The sequence below is a fragment of the Anabrus simplex genome, chromosome 1 (assembly GCF_040414725.1).
Source record: "Anabrus simplex isolate iqAnaSimp1 chromosome 1, ASM4041472v1, whole genome shotgun sequence".
Lineage (NCBI taxonomy): Eukaryota > Metazoa > Arthropoda > Insecta > Orthoptera > Tettigoniidae > Anabrus > Anabrus simplex.
The window spans coordinates 690576929-690598455 of NC_090265.1; the positions used below are offsets into that span (position 1 = coordinate 690576929).

The 21527-nt window shown below is 37.1% G+C and overlaps 1 protein-coding gene across 1 annotated transcript in view; it reads left to right on the forward strand.

Moving 5' to 3' along the window:
• The window catches only part of LOC136857345 (uncharacterized), a 280832-nt gene that overhangs the window by 197512 nt on the left and 61793 nt on the right, over positions 1 to 21527 (forward strand). The window contains exon 9 of the mRNA XM_067135953.2: positions 18250 to 18368. Within this exon, the coding sequence (XP_066992054.2) occupies positions 18250 to 18368 (119 nt within the window). The remainder of the gene's footprint in view (positions 1 to 18249; positions 18369 to 21527) is intronic.

A 21527-nucleotide genomic window follows, 5' to 3' on the forward strand; every position in this document is an offset into this window, starting at 1 on the left:
CAAAAAATTAATTGGGGAGCTATTCACAGCTATTATTTTAAATACTAATGTGCCCCCAAAAGCAAGAAGAGGATGTTGAATTCTAAATTGACTTCAAAACTCAAAATGCATTTTGCTCAAATCAGATAAAATGCACATTTGTGATTCTGGCATAAGAGGGTCGATATCAGTCATAAGAAAGCAGGATCATTTTCGATTGAGGCTGGTGACATTCAGGGTGAATAATTATGACAGTTCCATGTTGTTGGTTTACAGCATGTTAAAGGATTCCTGTAGGAAAGAAATTCTGATTTGCAAGCATTTATTAAGAACAGATGATAAAATGTTGTTGTTGTTATTATTATTATTATTATTATTATTATTATTATTATTATTATTATTATTATTATTATTATTATTATTATTATTATTATTATTATCTTCTTCATCTTCCATTTGAGTTGTATGAAAATTGTATTGTAGAAGGTGTTTTATTTCGTAGTAGTTTTTACTTCTTTCCTCAAGTGTCAACATTTTTACATCCTGCATGCTCGTATAGCGAAGGCATGATAACCCCTTTCCATTGCTTCATGCATCTAATACCATTAATAATTACTTTTTTAGTATTGTTATTTGTTTTAAAATGAAGCATTTGTCTTTGTCATATTAAATTATCAAGTTGCAAAATACTATTAGAGGAAGGTATTTTTTTTGTATTTAGTTTGCTGTTTTTGTGATGGTTATACAAGATGCTGTGCTGTGCTGTATATTATCTTCAGTTGTGTTTTATTTTGTTAATGAATGCAAAATGTTTGTTTGGAGTTGTATATGTTATACCTTTTGGCATGGTAATAAAAATATTTTTTGATTGCTCTTTATTTTCTGTAATGTGATGGTATAAAATCCTGATCATAACTCCAGTCCATCCATGTTTTCCCTGTAGAACTATCTTATGGAAATCTAAAGTAAGTATCTGTATTAAAATGATTGTAGATTTGCTTAGAATAAATCCTTTAGAAATATAGTTTGTCTGAATTGAATAAACAGCATGATCTAGTGTGGTGGATATGTGTACATTTTGTGACAATTGAGGTCATTCCTTATGGGAACATTTAAAAAAAAGCACAGCATTTTCAAGGGATGATAAGTTGGCTTTAGATCATTTTAAGCATAGAAATATTGTAAAATTTTAAAATGGACATGGAGCTGCAGCTCTTTAAAAACACACCCCCAATGGAGGTGAGCTCCAAGTACGTTTTAAACTACACACCAGCCTTCCTGCCAATCTTAGTTTTTTTTTTTTTTTTTTACAGTGCCGGAGTTAAACCGAGGCCTCGGTGTATGGCAGCTAATAGTGCTAATTACTGTATTAAGTTATATAGGTGGACAAAAATATGGTGGGCCCCATGGGTCATTTTTTTGTCAGGGCTTATTGAAGATAATCAAAATCTACTTTCAACCTATTAGGTCGTGTTACATACATTTAGTACGTGTTGAAGAGATGTTAAGTACAGAACAAAAATGGCCAACCGGACACCAGGTTGTGGGTTCGGATCCCACTGGTGGATGCTATTCTACCCAATCTCGTGCCATGCAAGTTCTATTTGTGGGCACATTTGAAGGTGTTAGTGTATAAGAACCTTTTACAGTACATACTCTGGAAGACCTAGTTGCATGAGTTGCTGATGCTGCAGTGGAGATTCATGAACAAGTTCATGACATATTCTTCAACATCTGGAGGTTCATGCAGTTATGTCATCTGTGCAACAGTAGACATTTTGAACACCTGAGAAGTACCAGTATGTGCATAAAGATGATTTTGCACCTCTGCTGTCTTCATTACTTTACACATCCTCTGCTTAGAAGCTCATACCATGACAGATTTTGTAAGACGATTCTGTACAGTTCTTCCCTTTTAAGTGATTTAGACTCAATCTGTTATCTCTCAAAAATACACTACTGTGCTTATTTTGGAAACGCACTACTACAACTCGAGCAGTAGAAGTCGACAAAGAGGAAAAGAATAGGTATAACCTATGTATCCCCTACTGTCTTTCCCCCTGTGGCTGGGGGGTGGCAGAATAGCATCCACGGCATCCCTGCCTGGTGTAAGAGGTGACTAAATGGGGCCCTAGTGCCTCTTATGTTGGGAGCGTGAGTTGGCTATCACAGGACCATTAGCTGAGTCCTGGCATTGCTTTCACTATTTATGCCAGGCTCCTCGCTTTCATCTTTCCTGTCTGACTTCCCTTGGTCAACTCTTGTTCTTATCCGACCCTGACGGTATTAGATTTTTTCATGCCATTCATGAATCTTATCTTTCTTTGGCCAATGTCTTAAAAGTGTCGGACCCCTTCCACTTTTTCCCTCTGATTAGTGTTAGAAGAAGTTGTACTTCTTATAACAATAATCACTGCCACCACAATAAAAAGCTGGCCTCGAGTTCACAGCACAGATGAATGGATAATGGGTCCAAATCCTCCAGTAAAGGACACAACTTTTAGCAGCTACACATGCGTTAAGTAATGTAATGTTCAAGTGACCAGGTTGATTGCCAATTATTTGATATATCCACTACTTTCTCTGCCATTTCTGTTCTTAACATTGTCTGACAACCAGTAACAAAATAATCGCTTTTGATGTTATACTTAATTCCGTTGTGTTATTTCAAAACTTCATTTCTTCAAAAATGCACAATGATCTACACTGATGCCCTACAACAAAGGCAAGTTGGGTACATTAAAAACATTGTGTAGCCAGCACATTCTGAAACCTGTATCATTTAATGCATAGATAACTGTATTATTTAACATGCAGTCCGACGAGGATGAATGAAACATTATACTCGTTTATATTTAAAAAATGATTTTTTTAAACAATGCCTGTCTAGCCATAGCCCTGTTGTTATAATAGCTGGTCAGTTATTTGTACGTTGCAACTGAGGAAGTGCAAGCAGCAGCACTGCAGTGAGGAGACCATTCAGTTCTCCAAGCTATGGATAATGTTGGTCTATGCATGGATTGCTAGTTGGCTGTTGAGCCACATGTTTTATATATACTTGTATAACATATACAGGACTCTGTGTAATTATTTTTACGTACATAAGTGAACAGTGATTAGTGTTAGGTAAAGAAAATAGGGGATAGGAGTTACAGTAAAAGTAGAAGAGTTCCGTTGATATTTTAGATTCAAAATGAAATTAGCATAATTTTCTCTCCCCCTTTTCTGACATGAAATTTGCTTTGAAAAGTGGAAAATTATGTGTGTAAATATGATATCTATGGTATCGATCATAAACCTTAAACAATTAAAAATAGTCCCTGCAGCATGGGTTGCTTATCTGACAGCGCAAGCATACAGCAGCAGTGTGCCGTGTTTCCATCTATGAAGTACCTTATAAATAATGTATACTCATGTTTATAAAAACCAGAACACCTTAAAATACTGGGGATAGGAAGTTCATATTCACAGGACATGTGCATTAGTATGTTCTGAAAAAATGATTAGCATTTGAACCATGTCGGCCCTCGGGTTCAAGGTCCACATCATTATTTCGGCGCACCACCACCAACTGGTAAAATGTGCCTGTGGCTCTCATTGTCGCTATAAACCGAAGATAATGGATCAGTGTGACTTGAGCTGCTCATGTGGGACGAAGAGTGTCGGCAGTGCAACGGCAGTGCAACGGGTGTGTACAGAATGGTCCACAGAAGGCCGTAGAATACGACGAGATGGGTCTGGTCGCACCAACCAGACCACCCCCTGAGAAGACAGACACCTCATCTGAATGGCAATGCAGGACAGATCTGCACCCTCCTTGGCTCTGGCACAACAGTGGAACAGTGTAACACATCGTACACTATCAGGAGTGACAGTCCACCACCGTTTATTATGGTCTGGGTTACCGGCGCGTCGTCCACTTCTCTGCCTACCTTTGACTAAGGGCCGGTTCTACCACCTACTGGGAAAGTAGCGCGTAACTTGCCCTTTCCGTAAAAGGATGTTTCTGATCGACCACTCTCAGGTAGCACTATCGGCAGCATAAATCGTCGTTACCCGGCGCGTAATTTATTGGCCACTTCGAGGGTCCGATAAGACTTTACCTAACAAGTAATAAATTTCATTGTAGACCGTATTGGACATCAGATATGAACATTAAAACAAGAATAATAGTTAACACCATCTTTCCAATACTTATCTTTCCTAAATATAGGAAAGATAAGTATTGGAAAGGTGGTGTTAACTACTAAGACTTTACCTGCCGGGCAAGTTTTGAGAGCTGAACATTATTAGCTGTATTTCTGGTGACATAGAACTCAAATTAGCTTAATATGCTGAAAAAAGCATTATAGTGTAACAATGATCAATATTGTATTGCAGGATTTTGAACATTAATGGTTCCTTTGAGTTCCAACGGTCTCACCAGTCTCTTGCATTGATAGTGTAGGGAACACATTTTATGTGTCAAGCTTTCGCAAAGAAACTCTAAAAGGATATGAAATCAAAATCTATTTGGAAATAATTTCAAATGGGATTTAATTTTCTACTTTTTTAGTTTTCAGACACCAGGTATAACTTAATCCTATGTATCCCAATTACCCCAAGCTTCCTCGTAGTGTAATGCTAACACGCTCGGTTCATAATACGAAGTTTGCAGGTTCGAGTCTTCATTATGACGAATCTTTTTTATTTTCATTATTAGCGTTGTATTAATCTGTATGCCTCTTTACATACGTTCTTTTGTTAATAATGTATTTCATTGAAATGTATAATCACAATATTATGTCTACTAGGAAAATGCTTTATATGTGTGCTACTTATAGAAACAGTACCCTCTAAAAGTTAAACATTAGAATGAAATGCATTATCAATAAATGGAAGCTTGTGGAACTAAACGAGATCACAGAGCTAGTTGCAAATAGAGCATCGTGGAGATACTTAATCAATTCACAGAAGCCTGCAGATAGAATGCTCAAAGGCAATAAGTCCATAAGGAAGATGTGGGTGTATATACGTATATGGAAGCGCATTAAAAAGAGTTAAGAACAACGGCAAGGAACGAAAATCATTTTTTAATGTAAATTAGAAAGACAGTGAAAAACTGCGTACCTTCTATTACGGAGCAAGCGACTTGACCAATCTACTACGAGAATACTTTCCAAAAACACTGCCTTAAATGGCAGGTTATTACTGGCGTAAGAAAATGTAATCTCGAGATTTTAATCCCAATTAGGTATTGATTTTGAAGCTCGTAGATTAAAATCATGAAAGCTTGACATAAATCGTTGTCTATAACTCTTAACTCCCCTTATTAGGCTTTTTGATGATAATCAACAGATGCAAGCACAGGAAAATAAGACAATCGAAATGAGCTTCATACATCTGATGATAGATAGCACCACACTCGAAAGCGAGAAGTCACTGAAAATCAGTCTAGCCAACTCCGTATGTCAGTGTCTAGCTCCAGGTAGCTGCCCAGCTCTTGCGCGGAGGTGGTTGCATGCAAGGCAAAGTACCAGCTGATTTACACCCTCAGGTAGTTTACCTCCCGTGGAGCTGCCAGCCACTTTACCAGCAGATGGTAGAACCGGCCCTAATGTGCATACACATGGTAGACTGCAATGGTGTATGAAACGACGTCACGGGGGACAGGAATGGCAGCAGGTAGTGTTTTCAGATGAATCCAGGTTCTGCTGTTTGAAAATGATGCCGCATTTTGGTTTGCCACAGACGGGGAGAGGCATCAGATTGACTGCATTCGCACAAGACATACAGTGCCAACTCAATATCAATCAATCAATCAATACTGATCTGCATTTAGGGCAGTCGCCCAGGTGGCAGATTCCCTATCTGTTGCTTTCCTAGCCTTTTCCTAAATGATTTCAAAGAAATTGGAAATTTATTGAACATCTCCCTTGGGGAAGTTATTCCAATCCCTAACTCCCCTTCTTATAAATGAATACTTGCCCCAGTTTGTCCTCTTGAATTCCAACTTTATCTTCATATTGTGATCTTTCCTACTTTTATAAACTCCATTCAAACTTATTTGTCTACTAATGTCATTCCACGCCACCTCTCCGCTGACAGCTCAGAACATACCACTTACTAAATTTTACTTTATTAATAAAGTATCAAAACGGTGGAAGATTCTCAATAGTGTAAAATTTAGTGATTAAATTTTGATACGGAAAATGAAGCTGATTACTTGCAAAACATACCACTTAGTCGACCAGCTCTTCTTCTTTCTCTCAATTCTTCCCAACCCAAACATTGCAACATTTTTGTAACGCTACTCTTTTGTCGGAAATCACCCAGAACAAATCGAGCTGCTTTTCTTTGGATTTTTTCCAGTTCTTGAATCAGGTAATCCTGGTGAGGGTCCAATACACTGGAACCAAACTCTAGTTGGGGTCTTACCAGAGACTTATATGCACTCTACTTTACATCCTTACTACACCCCTAAACACCCTCATAACCATGTGCAGAGATCTGTACCCTTTATTTACAATCCCATTTATGTGATTACCCCAATGAAGATCTTTCCTTATATTAACACCTAGATACTTACAATGATCCCCAAAAGGAACTTTCACCCCATCAACGCAGTAATTAAAACCGAGAGGACTTTTCCTATTTGTGAAACTCACAACCTGACTTTTAACCCCGTTTATCAACATACCATTGCCTGCTGTCCATCTCACAACATTTTCGAGGTCACGTTGCAGTTGCTCACAATCTTGTAACTTATTTATCGCTCTATAGAGAACAACATCATCCGCAAAAAGCCTTACCTCCGATTCCACTCCTTTACTCATATCATTTATATATATAAGAAAACATAAAGGTCCGATAATACTGCCTTGAGGAATTCCCCTCTTAATTATTACAGGGTCAGATAAAGCTTCACCTACTCTAATTCTCTGAGATCTATTTTCTAGAAATATAGCAACCCAACCAGTTACTCTTTTGTCTAGTCCAATTGCACTCATTTTTGCCAGTAGTCTCCCATGATTCACCCTATCAAATGCTTTAGACAGGTCAATCGCGATACAGTCCATTTGACCTCCAGAAACCAAGATATCTGCTATATCTTGCTGGAATCCTACAAGTTGAGCTTCAGTGGAATAACCTTTCCTAAAACCGAATTGCCTTCTATTGAACCAGTTATTAATTTCACAAACATGTCTAATATAATCAGAAAGAATGCCTTCCCAAAGCTTACACACAATGCATGTCAAACTTACTGGCCTGTAATTTTCATCTTTATGTCTATCACCCTTTCCTTTAAACACAGCGGCCACTATAGCAACTCTCCATTCATCTGGTATAGCTCCTCCGACCAAACAATAATCAAATAAGTACTTCAGATATGGTACTATATCCCAACCCATTGTCTTTAATATATCCCCAGAAATCTGATCAATTCCAGCCGCTTTTCTAGTTTTCAACTTTTGTATCTTATTGTAAATGCCATTGTTATCATATGTAAATGTTATTACTTCTTTGTCCTTAGTCTCCTCCTGTATCTCAACATTATCCTTGTAACCAACAATCTTTACATACTGCTGACTGAATACTTCTGCCTTTTGAAGATCCTCACATACACACTCCCCTTGTTCATTAATTATTCCTGGAATGTCTTTCTTGGAACCTGTTTCTGCCTTAAAATACCTATACATACCCTTCCATTTTTCACTAAAATTCGTATGACTGCCAATTATGCTTGCCATCTTGTTATCCTAGCTGCCTTCTTTGCTAGATTCAATTTTCTAGTAAGTTCCTTCAATTTCTCCTTACTTCCACAGCCATTTCTAACTCTATTTCTTTCCAGTCTGCACCTCCTTCTTAGTCTTTATTTCTCCATTATAATAAAGTGGGTCTTTACCATTCCTTACCACCCTTAATGGTACAAACATGTTTTCGCATTCCTCAACAGTTTCTTTAAACCCATCCCATCAAGGCCTCATGGTGTGGGTTGCTATTGGATACAACCACAAAGCACAGTTGGTGCACGTCCAGGGCACTGTAATCAGTTTGACCTACGTGAATGACATCCTGCGACCCATAGTCATACTCTTTCTGCACGACACTCCAGGACAATGTGCGACCACATGTTGCTGCATGGACACTTGCCTTCTTGTTGTCACAGGATGTCAGACTGTTGCCCTGGCCCACCTGATCACCAGACTTGTCATCAATCGAAAATGTGTGGATTATGGTGAAACGACCCAATGCCAACCACCAAAGATGAACTCTGGATCCAGGTGAATACAGCATGGATGGTTATACCACAGGACGCCATTCATGCCTTATACGCGTCGATGCCATCCTGCATGGACAAGTTATCGGTGCCCATGGAGGACCCAGTGCCTACTAGGCAACAGGACACTTGCTGAACCTAGGTGACAGAAATGCTAATCATTTCTGCAGACCATAGTAATGAACATGTCCTGTGAATATTAACTTCCTATCTGTTTTTTATGAACATGAGTGTACACGTCGTGTACTACCGCTATAACAAATCCTTTATTTTACATATAGATATCAAACTACACAAGAGTGTTTTTTTTGTACAGCTGACCAGAATATACAATAGATCTCTGAACAGTACATGCAATAATCAGTTATCATCCACACTCACTAAAAAAAATGAAATGGCGTATGGCTTTTAGTGCCGGGAGTGTCCGAGGACATGTTTGGCTCGCCGGATGCAGGTCTTTTGACACCCGTAGGTGACCTGCGCATTATGATGAAGATGAAATGAGATGAAGGCACTTGCACTTGCACTCAGCCCCCATGCCAACAGAATTAACCAATAATGGTTAAAATTGCCAAACATGCTGGGAACTGAACCCGGGACCCCTGTGACCAAAGGCCAGCATGCTAACCATTTAGCCATGGAGCCGGACTCACCACAAAAGAAAAAGAGCAATGCTTTTAATCCTCATCGCTGTCCTCTTTGAAAATTGGGCATCTGTGTCTTTCTCTGAAAATCCTGTTGGAGTAATCTGGAAACACTGCTACTGTACGTCTTGTCTGTAGGCTAGACAACCTGTGCTGCAAAGATGGTTTTTAATTGCTGTCTTTATGATGCACCCTTCAGAGATGATTGCTATTGATACCATATACTGTATACTAATCTTTATGAGGTACCAACCATATGCAAAGTAATTACTCAAATATTTCTATTTGTTCTTACCAAAGTTATTACATTATTAACAATAAAAATTGTCATTTTTAATTTTAAACTTTGCAAACATTATGAGATATTTGTATGTCCCTGATATTTATTGGAGTTTTTCTACCTGGGTTTTGTAGAAATGCACTTAGGTCCTGATACCTCCTCTTAGGTTATTGATAGTGGTTTAAAATAAAGGGATAAAGCAACAACAATAATTGTTATGCCTAATTGATACGATATATTTTGCCTTAAGCAAATTCGTATCAGTAGTACATGTTTCGTTTAATCTTTAAACACCATCAGCTACAAATATGTTTAGGTGAAAATCGTAAAAAAAAAATAAATAAAAGGGTATAAAGACGTCTTCATATATGGTCTTAAAACAATCTCTAGTACTTTAAACATTAAACATGTGATGAAGAGAAGAGGAAGGAGGTGGGGTGTATGAGGAGCGGTGACTAATTCATCCATTGATTTTAAAAGTTTTGTTCTTTAAAAACTAAACTAACAAATTGTCTGAATATTCATTAAAAGAGTCTTAGAATGATCTTGTAACCTCAGATTATTAAAAACTAAGATGTATAAGGCATCCTCTTATGTCATCGTATCCCTTGACAAGTTGTTGATCGTCTCAACTATGATGAGATTTGTCGTATATCATGTAGATTTAAAACTTCATTGAGCAGTTGTAGTGAGATGTTATGTAATTGATTGTGCTGGTGTGGTTGTTCTTGGTTTGCAATTTGAACCTTAATAATTAAAGCGTCCCTTTAATCTTCGCTATTTTGGGAGTGGTCTCACATCCGTAGCTCAGGCTATGTAGCTGATGATGATTAAACATTAAATGAATTTGCTTAAGGCAAAATATATTGTATCGATTAGGTGGAACAATTATTGTTGTTGATTTATCCATTTATGTTATACATTGATACATACAATGAGGTTGATTGTTTGCAAGTGGTTTGAAAATCGGCATGAATGTTCCTTTGATGAATGGCTGACGACTGGTTGATGACTTGTCCGATTTGACTCGAGGGTAATTTTCACTATCTTACCCAGCTACTGCCTTCCTTTCTTTGATATTTATATTTCATTTCTGTTGATCATAATTGCTATTCATTGATAAATATGTTGTTGTGTGCTAAATATTTGTAGCCACCTGTGATCTCAGACATATTTATACAGTACTAGCTGAAGTAAACATTCTTCTTATGGATTTATGAGCAAGGATTAAAGTGGTTAATGGCACAGACTGAAATGTGAATTATAAACTTGCTAAATAAGAATCCTAAAGCTATATACACAACATTGAAACAATAGAAACATGGAATATGAATATAATAAGATGCCGGTGATAATGAAAATGGTTCAATAAACAAAGTACAGCCCACAGCAGTTCTCAAAATATGGATGGGCATGCTTAACACTCTCAACAATACTACTGTAGCCTCCGAACGCTCCAAGGGCGCGCTTATTCTTCAGCTGGCCTGGTAACAAAAGGAACAACAACTTTACACAAACTATGACAAACACTACACATGACCTCTTCTTATGAGTGAAATGAATAGCCCATTTATCAGTAAAGGTGACTTTTCTCAAGAACAGTTATTTATGAAGAAAATGCAAATGTTTTTCTTGGTAGAAAATGTAATTTCAAGGCCACTCATGCACTTCATTTTCTTTTAGAACCAACTGTTTACCCATCATTTTAGTTGATGTAGGGCAAAAATTGCCCAAATTTGGACATACCCTTGTAAAATCCCCACTAGTTCAAAACTGTGAAATATATCAAAATCAAAAATATCCCTTGTTTGACTTTGGGATTTGAAGCTATATCCTTACAGAGTTTCATCTCATTTGGTTTAGTAGTTTTCAAGCCTATCTGGATTGAACAAACAAACAAACAAACAAACAAACAAACAAACAAACACCATCTCATTTTTATTAATAGTGTGGATACAGTAGAAGTTGGTTAATTTGAACCTGAAGGGCTCAGGAAAAAAAAAAAAAAAAAGGAAATAAATCAAATCAAAACAATCCTGAATTTTTCTGAACTCGAGTTAGTGTTTTGCACTTGCCTCATTTTCTTTTCATCAAAGCAAAGTTGATGGAAAAACTTGTGAAGAGTTCTGAACATAATATACTTAACAGTGTAAGTGAACTGAGCCAGCCTCATTGCTGAAAAAAATAAATAAAAAGTATCCTTATGTATCATACTGTACTGCATGCATTTTACTGTAAACAAAAGCAGTGTACATTCCCTTATTAGTTTTGGTTTGGTAGTAGGTGTCACTTACACTATCTTCAATTAATGACGGATATTTTACAAAGTGTCCCCATGCTCCAACTTCGAAGCCTTCAGTAGCCAGTGGAATGCCTTATTTCATCAACTCCACGTGAATTTCTGGGTTTAGCCCTAATGTGTGGATTTTCCTGGTTACAGGAACATATCCCCAGTCGGCCACAACTACTACAGTCCTATTTCCATCATTTGCACAATTCTGCGGTACTTTTCTTTTCTTCCCAGGCAGCGTTCCATTACCCTTAAACATGATTTTTTGACAAAATGGGAATTGTAATATGGTATATCTACTTCAATTTAAGCAACATAATAAATGAAAAACAGAATTTTCAATGTTGTGTTATAGAGGAATGTCAAGGGACTGTGAGAGAAGATCAAAATATACTCGAAATCCAGTTAGAACAATTATTAGAACATTAGCAAAGTTCTACCGTATATAGGCTATAGTACAAACAAAGTGGATTTTTGAAACATCATTACCACAGAAGATTGTGATTCAGGTATTCTTATCCATAGGAAACCAGGAGTAGATTGAGGTATTTGTATAGTATTGCTCAAAAGTATTTGGTTCCGTATGAGAAAAAGAATTTCAGGAATGTAAAGCTTGTAGTTATACACTGGAAGAAATTACACAGCACAACTTCATTCATATTGATGTGAACTGTGAGGAGTGAACCTGCAGAATCCATTGAGTCATTGTTTAGTGGAGCACAGACTGATTATAATTAAACCACTACTTTTCCAGCTCTTTACTAAGAGAATAAACTAGAAGTGAAAGATAAAGTCCATAGTATTTTTTACTCCATCGTTGTGATTGGATTCTCATAGTATTGTATGTTAAGATTCTACAACTTTGTGATTTATAAATTTTGAGTTCTTCTACCGTTTTTCCCACATCTGTGAGGTTTCAGGTGCAAACTGTGTTGCACATGTGGATTTAGCCCTGTTTTATGGTCGGATGCCCTTTCTGACGCCAACTCTGTATGGAGGAATGTGATCACTATTGCGTGTTTCTGTCGTGGTTGGTTGTGTAGTGTGTTGTCTGAATATGAAGAGGAAAGTGTGGGTCAAACACCCAATCCCCAAGCTGAAGAATTAATCAGGTACTATTAAACTCCGACCTGGCTGCGAATCGAACCTGGGACCCTCTGAACCGAAAGCTTCAAGTCTGACCATTCAGCCAAGGAGTCGACAACTTTTTGAGTTATGCTATGCAATTAAAATGTGGACAAAATATTAATGTACTGTCCACCACAACACTAAGGAAATTTAGTGTTATATTGAAAAAGAGGAACAAGAAAGAAACAGATAATAGGGCAAACATAATGGCAGGTTAGTGTGAGAAGAGACCACCTCTGTAGTGTAATGGTTGGCACTATTAACTGCTGTCTTTGGGGGCCCGGCTTCTATTCCCGGTACTGCCAGAAATTTAAAGAATGGCAGGAGGGCTGGTATGTGGTTAATATGCTACATGCAGCTTACCTCCATTGGGGGTGTATCTGAAAAGAGCTGCACTTTCTTGAGACAAGGCAAAACATAAAAGATCTGTCAAGATGACCCCTCAGCTAGTGTTGTTGCCTGCCTTCCTGATCAAGCTGGGAAGCAGAAATAACCTCGTTGGGGGCTGAGAAGAGATTGATATAGTAGAACTAGGATTGATTTGAAGAGAGCTTGTTTATTTGTAGATAGCAGTGCATGAAGATGTGAACATTGTTTTTTCCCTTCTGTGTTTTCATGTTTGTCCTAGTCTCCTACTTTTCTTGCTCCCTCTTCCCACTCTGACCTGTCATTATGTTCTTCCTATTGTGTGTTCCTTTCTTGTTCCTATTTCTCTGTATACGAGGGCTGTAAATAAACTACTGTAGTGGCAGTCAAGAATCGGCTAGTAGCTTTGGGTTTATAGCTTAAACTATTCTGTTCTTCATTCCCTTTTTTGTGAATAAGTAAAGTAGTTATAATTTTGTTCATAGGTAATAACTTTCATATTATTCCATATTGAAGAGCAAAATAATGTAAAATAAAAGCTAAAGGTTTCCACCTATTCAATACTATTTATTTATTTACATAGTTTACGCCCACATTGGAGCACTTAAATCAAACCCAAATACATTTACGTAATTTTTTTTAAGGTTACAATAAATAGTATTGAATAGGTGGAAACCGTTACTTTTATTTTACATTATAATTTTACTGTTAAATATTTTAAATAAAACACAAAAGAAAGCATAATTCAAAGGAATAATAACACTCAACTTTTACAATTAACTCTTTTCTTCATTCAAACTCTAAGGGGATACAAAAAAATTTAAAACTCAAATCATCCTAAATTCCAAAGAACAGAAACATATATTGCAGTATTAAAGAAAAACAATAGAGCAACATTACAAACATAACAACCAAAATAAGTAGCATACATTAGATTTTACCTTGAAATCTTCAATACTTCCTCTCACAGTTGACATCTATCTCCTTCTTCTTCGGCTTTTCTCACACTTGTGGGGTCGTGGGTGCAAGATGTGTCGCACACATGTCGATTTGGCCCTGTTTTACAGCTGGATGCCCTCCCTGGTTCCAAGCCCATATGGAGAGATGTAAACTATTGTGTTTTTCTATGGAGATTGATAGTGTGGTGAGGTGTCTGAAGATGAAGAGGAAAGTGTTGGGGCAAACACAAATACCCAGTCCCCGAGCCAGAAAATATAATCAAACGTGATTAAAATTCCCGACTCAGTCAGGAATCAAACCTCTGATCAATAGGCTTCAGCACTGACCATTCAGCCAAGGAGTTGGACAGTTAAAAGCTACCAGTAAAAATAGAAAAGACATTTAAATACCACTTATACACAAACTCATTAATGTCGGAGAAATTCATTGCTTCCTACATGTTTCCTGTTTCCTCCTCATAGGCTCCAGCTCTTCATAAATTTGTTATTATTAATAGAAGTTGATAATGTGTTTGCTAATATCCCATAGTCTTTAGCAATATCACTTTTCTTCCTCGCACCTCTTTCCACTTCTTTTAGAACTAGTTTTTTGCCACAACATGCAGTGAAAAATAACAGCAGAGGATCCTTTGACCACTAACTTTAGTACAGTTATGAAGATGTTCTCAAATTGTTCTTACAACTCAATGGTTTGAAGGACATGCTGTATGGTATTCTACCTGCACACAAAAGAAGTGAGTAAGTCCACACTAATGAGAGGAGGGTGAAGGCTACTTGCCTACAAACAAAAGCTTTATTTCCCTGCATCTGTCTCTCAATAACTGCAACCCCAAGAAAACTATGCACAGTACAATACATTATTCTGTTTCCTATTAGTCCAATTCTAGACTTTTTCGATAAATGGATCGGAAATTTGAATGACATGTAAATTTTTAACATGATTTTTAACATGGGAATTTCAGGGGAATATTATACTGTCCGAATTATATATGTTGGAATTGCAAAGAGTCAAATGTATTTAAATGCAAATAATATTTCCTCTCTTTTCGATGAGCTCCTAAAATGGATTTTGTTAGGTATTTAATTTCTTGTTGCAAGTAAGCAGTTAAATGTAACTTAAAAGTTGTTTTTTATTTTTAGAATAGACTTTATATCGCACTGAGAGAGAGAGGTCTTATGATGACAATGGGATAGGAAAGGCCTCAGAGTGGGAAGGAAGTGGCTGTGGCATTAATTAAGGTACAGTCCCAGCATTTGCCTGGTGTGAAAATGGGAAACCATGGAAAAACCATCTTCAGGGCTGCCAACAGTGAGGTTCGAACCCACTATCTCTCGGATGCAAGCTCACAGCTGTGTGCCCCTAACCGTATGGCCAACTCGTCTGGTAAAAGCTTTTTCATCAACACACCAATTCAGTATAAATATTACACTATAACATACCTGTAAATAAACACTATTAAGCAAGGAATAAAAATATACTATTAAACAAAGAATGGTGTGTTTAGCTCTTAAAAGAACATCAGATTCTATTGCGTTACACTCAGTATTTAGAAATATTTGTTTATTTCTGTCCAAACACCTAGGAATTTGAAATGTAGAACTTACCTTAGTGAAGTCCTGCTTTGTCTCCACTCCAGCATACAAAGGCTTCCTTCTTAACAAAGTAAGTCGTTATTAACAAATCCAATATATGATTTTCTGAAGGCAAGAAATTCTTCTATGTTGTGCACGTTTCAAAATATTGACTGAAAATGTCATGGTTTAAACAGTTCGAGTCCCTTGCGTTAAAAATGTTGAAAACACCTCATGATTTGCACACTTGCAGAGATAGTGCAGCACTTTACATGTTGACTTGATGCGGGGTTATAAAATTCTCAAGATTTTGGTTGTCGCCCTTGAGACTCTTGAGCAAGAATAATTCCCATTCCAAGTGTTACAATATCCTCAGTCATATTACTTGGCTTTTGCCACCAGGTCCACTGACTCTTGTATTAGGTAGCTCCTCGGTTGGTCTCATGAGGCTGAGTGAGCACTGACACTCAGAGCTCAAGTTGGCGTGCTTGATTTCAGCTCAGTCTGCTGGGATTTGAAGGTGCTCAGATTCGCCAGCCTTGTGTTGGTTGATTTATTGCTATCTTAAGAATATCCCACAGGACAAAATTCTGGCACCTCAACATCTCCGAAAACCATAGAAGTACCGGTACTGGCAATTAGCAGGATGTAAAACCAATAACGTTAATTAATATTCGGTTTAAAATTTAAATCTAGGATTGGCTGAGAATCAAACCTGTGGCCTCCAGGTAAGAGGCACGCACGTTACTCCTACATCACAGCGCTGGCTCTGAATGCCTCGCCAATTATCTTTTACATGCCAACACTGTACAATGTGGAGTGTTGATGGACTTCTTTTCCATCCCTCAAAAATCCAATTACATATGCTGGATTTGAATGTGCAGTCTTGGGATCTGGGCACTATTCCTCTACCACTGATCCAGGGTAAAATTATTTTAGTGTGTGAATTTCCAAAAAAACCAAACTCCTTGGAACAGACAGAAAGCAAGCATTCTCTCCTACATTTTCAACCACTTCAATATTTCATAGAGAAGGCAGGTATAGTTGAAGTCTCAGATTTTGTATGGATATTTGTGTGAAACAACCACTCCCTTTCGGGAAGTTTAACATTCTTCAACAATGCATCAAGAGCAAGCAATAAGTTGGAAAAATCCTAATTGAGTCTAAAACGATAAACCAGTTAAATATTTGAACAATACGTATTGTATTTTTATGATAACATCTGGGATAGACTACTACTGCAAGTTTTGAAAACAAAAACGAATCTGGACTGTGGGATTATATAATTGATTTTCTTTCTAAATGTATTTAAATAATTCTTGTTAATTTTCATAATAATGTAATTGGTTTTACTCCCGACTGACTACTCTTATAGTTTTTGGAAATACCAAGGTGATGTAAAGTTTGGCTTATAGGAGTTCCTTATGTCCCAGTAAATCTACCAGCACAAAATTGAAATATTTGAGCACCTTCAAATATTAATGTCTGAGCCAGGATCGAACCTGCCAACGTGGGCTCTGAAAGGCTCTACTCTCTGAGATAGGATCTAACCTGCTGGCAACTTGGGTTCAGAAAGCCAGAACTCTACCATCTGAGCCACTCGACCTGGGTTATTTTCATTATAGTTGGTCTTAATAAATCAGTACTCATGACATTGCATAAAATCATTACTGTATACCAAAAATATGTTAATTGTTCATTTAAATAATGGATTTTTATGATGTATTGTAATAATAATAGTAATAATAATAATAATAATGTTATTTGCTTTACGTCCCACTAACTACTTTTTAAGGTCTTCGGAGACGCCGAGGTGCCGGAATTTAGTCCCGCAGGAGTTCTTTAACGTGCCAGTAAATCTACCGACATGGGGCTGTCGTATTTGAGCACCTTCAAATACCATCGGACTGAGCCAGGATCGAACCTGCCAAGTTGGGGTTAGAAGGCCAGCGCCTTAATCGTCTGAGCCACTCAGCCCGGCAATGATGTATTTTAATTGCACAATTAAACAATTGGTTCTACAACAATATAAATCATTTTATCTTCTACCAAAAAGTAGGAATTTTTCTAAACAGTTTTGTGTTTGAGAAGTAGGCCTTTTCTGGATGCTTTGGAATAATGTTATTTTAACCAAACACTTCATGGCCTTCTGTATTACATTGCTGCCTTCACAAAGTTCATGATTATTTCCTGTTCAAATACAAAGAGATTTAAAACATATGACTTTTTTATTGCTAGAACGTAAAGGAAGATATTTCAACATAACCTTATCCAGGTTATTCTAAAGAGGCCCATATACTGAAAAAAAAGAAAAAAGAAAAATGAACGATTCAATATAATATATCATTTCTGTTCCCCTTGACAGTTTACGGCCTATTATACATCATAGTAAAGAGACACACAATTATGGTATATACTACCAAAGAGTACATAAAGTATGCAAATCTTTTCTTGATACCTGAGCTCCCTAGTGCTGAATCAGAACTTGGTATCAAGAAAAGGTTCGCGTACTATACTTACTTTAACACCTTTAACTAAGAATTCCAATAATTATAATAAGTTATACATAACCTTACTCCCTTTTAATGTGTTTTTTCCCCGTAGAATTGATACTATTGTTATGGTAATCAGTAAAATTATGTATGCAACTTGTTTAGAGCACAGGAGGAATTATTTCCCTACCAAACATTTTTGAAGACTGCTTCAATTTTATGTCTATGCTTGTTGTTCTATGTATATTAATATAGTAAAAATTATGACAATTCTTTCAGCTGTCATTCACTGATAAACCATTCCTATGATGTAATCATAATTGGTGCTGGAATTTCTGGACTTGCGGCTGCTAGAAAACTTCTGGAAGGAGGAATTGATAACGTCCTTATTTTAGAAGGTAAATTGACTAAGTTGGTTTTCCTAGAAATCTATGACATTATCTTCAAATAATATACAATTGAGTCACATTATTATGACCACTGGCTAATATCTACCTAATCACTGTGTACAGAATGGACAATAGCTAGGTGAGCTTGGAGTGACTCAATATTGCCATGGGTATCTGAAGCCATGCTGCCTGTAGCACATTCCACAGCTGATGGAGCATATGTGGCAAGGGGAAGATGCATACAGAGAACATGATTGAAGTGGTCCCAGCGTTTTGCAATTAGGTTAAAGTCTAAGGAATTAGAGGGTCAGAGCAGCACTTGAAAGTCTTGGCCATTCTCTTCCAATCACTGTTGGGCATTTCTGTCTATATGACCTGTCTAATTGTCATGCTGGAAGACTGATCCATCCCAGAGAGGGTGAATGTGATCAGGAAAGATGGTTTCATAACCAAATCAGTTAAGAGTTCTTTTCTCATGGAGGGATGATCCTAGAGAAGATTGTGAGAACATACCATACTGCCATCTTCCAGCAATGGTTTTAGGGATTTTGTCCTCCATTGTTTCTATTCTCCAGGCCACCTTTTGAACAGACTAAAGCAGAAGTAACGTCACTGCCTCATCACACTTGCCTTGGTTGCCAAATGAACTGGCACGGGATTGAAATTGTACTGTAGCACTATGATTCGGTACAGTTCACCGATTATAACTTAAGCACATTTAAAAGAATTTGTATTAGTGGAGTCCCATACCACCACTTAACAGCTCCATCTTAAAATAATCAATTTACTGAAATTATGTATTAACCACAATTTCACGCTTAAAGGATTGTGAATGAATTATTTTGCATTGCAAGTAAACATTACACACATTGAATAATAATAATAATAATAATAATAATAATAATAATAATAATAATAATAATAATAATAATAATAATAATAATAATAATAATAATAATAATAATAATAATAATAATATAATATTATAATTATTATTATTATTGTAATATATATTATTGTAATATATATTAGGCCTAAATTATTTTATTATTTATCAATCACTACTGTATTATTATCTAAATATATGGCCTGATTCCAGTCGAAGACCAGACCAGGAATGGAATGATGCCCCACCTAACTCCAAGTATTTGAATTGCACTGGCTGAAGAAGTCTGTCGGTAGTAACCCTGCCAACAATAGTTTTTGCTTGGAAATGTTTATAAACAGACAGAATCATTTCTCTCTCACCGGACATAAAAGAATCTTGTGTTACTTTTTTAACTAATAACAATCTGGTGAGTTTTGTTCAGATCCATTGCACAAAGGTCTATGTACACACAATAATATTCCATAATGAGAAAGAGTAAGATTAAAATAAACCAACAAATGTATGAGAGGCTCGAAGAATTAATAATTAGCACACAGTATGCACATTTTTAATAGCAAAGCACAGAGATAAAACTCTCTCATTACTGTTTTAAACAGACTATGATAGTAACTGCACCCACGTGGTCAAGACATCTAAGGAGTAAGTATGGCAGCTCTGCATTGGCAAAGTCATGCTGATAGTAGGCATGAAACGCACGCGCCCTTGCTCCTGTACTACCATGTGACAACACCGTAGCCGCAGGCCCTCTCATCCGCGTCTTCCCTGGCCTATATCCTCTCTTCCACTTTAGTCTGCTCAAAAGGCGGCCAAGAGTATTTATCTTTACATGCCGATGTTCATTCAGTCTGTGAAGCAGAAAATGGCATTTGTTGGGATCAGCCAAGGTCCAATTCTGGTACTGCTGTTCACATTAAAGCCTTTTCCTCTGGTGCACCTTTGTTAGCATTAGTGCAGTGACAGTCTGTTTGCTTCGAAGCTCCATACACATTAGGTTTCAGGTTGAATTGTCATTTTAGGCAAATGTCTGGTTGCCTCCTTGTTCATTTTGAGAGTGAGCTGCTCCACTGTAGCATGTCTCTCGACGTTGAAGTACCAACATAACTGGTTTTCACCCCTCATGTTAACCCCACATGGTGCCGCACAGTTTCCACGTCATTTATCCACTCGTAGTACAATTTCACCTTAGCTGCATGCAGGCAGTTCACAAACTGTGCTGTTTCAGAAATGCTGCCACCGTTGACCTGAAAGTAGATATAATCATATGTTTTTGCAACTCGGATTTTCCCTTTCACTCATCATAGCAATGTGTGATGAGTATGCAGATGATCTGTTGTGCACCTTCTTTTCCCACCTTGTCAGCTCATGACACATGTTGCACTTCTTAGGCTATACTCTTTCTTTTCACTACCTATAATTTTCCTTTTGATTGTTTTTGTTGTGAATTTAATTTATTTGTATAACTAGTCATGGACCAAATTGATCAAAAGAATGTTTTTACTAATGAAGGCTTGAAATGGAGGCAAACATGGATAAATAAATAAAAAATGTTGAATGCACTGATTACCCAATTTCTGTTCTTATTTAAGCTTGAGTTAATTTATACCAATACTGTGTTATCAGAATAACATTTTTCTAGAATTATTCTCTCAGTTCATCCTGAGACTCCTAATTACAGTTTTGCACTGAGATTGAGATATTTATAAGTCCTTAGGGTTTTTGTAAATTTACAGCTTCCTAATCTGTCGAAAACACTAGTTATAATACATATAACACTATAATATACCTGTAAAAGAATACACACTATTAAAGAAAGAATGATATGTTTCATTCTAAAAGAACATCCTCAGATTCTATCAAATCACTTTAAATCATGCGTATATATGTACTAGTCCTCCACAGGGGCATAACGTTAGGTCCTGCAGGACCTTCAATGCAGGCGAGCCCAGGCCTTTAAGGGGCCACAAACTCCTTGCAAATATATATATACAGCAGAGTCTCGTTAATCCGAACTAATTGGGACCGGAGTCTATTCGGATTACGAAATTTTTGGATTAACCGGAAAATATTGTCTAATTTTATTTTTTTGGTAGGGGCTTTACGTCGCGCCGACACAGATATGTCTTATGTTGATGATGGGATAGGAATGGCCTAGGAGTTGGAAGGAAGAGGCCGTGGCCTTAATTAAGGTACAGCCCTAGCATTTGCCTGGTGTGAAAATGGGAAACCACAGAAAACCATCTTCAGGGCTGGGATTCGAACCCCCTATCTCCTGGATGCAA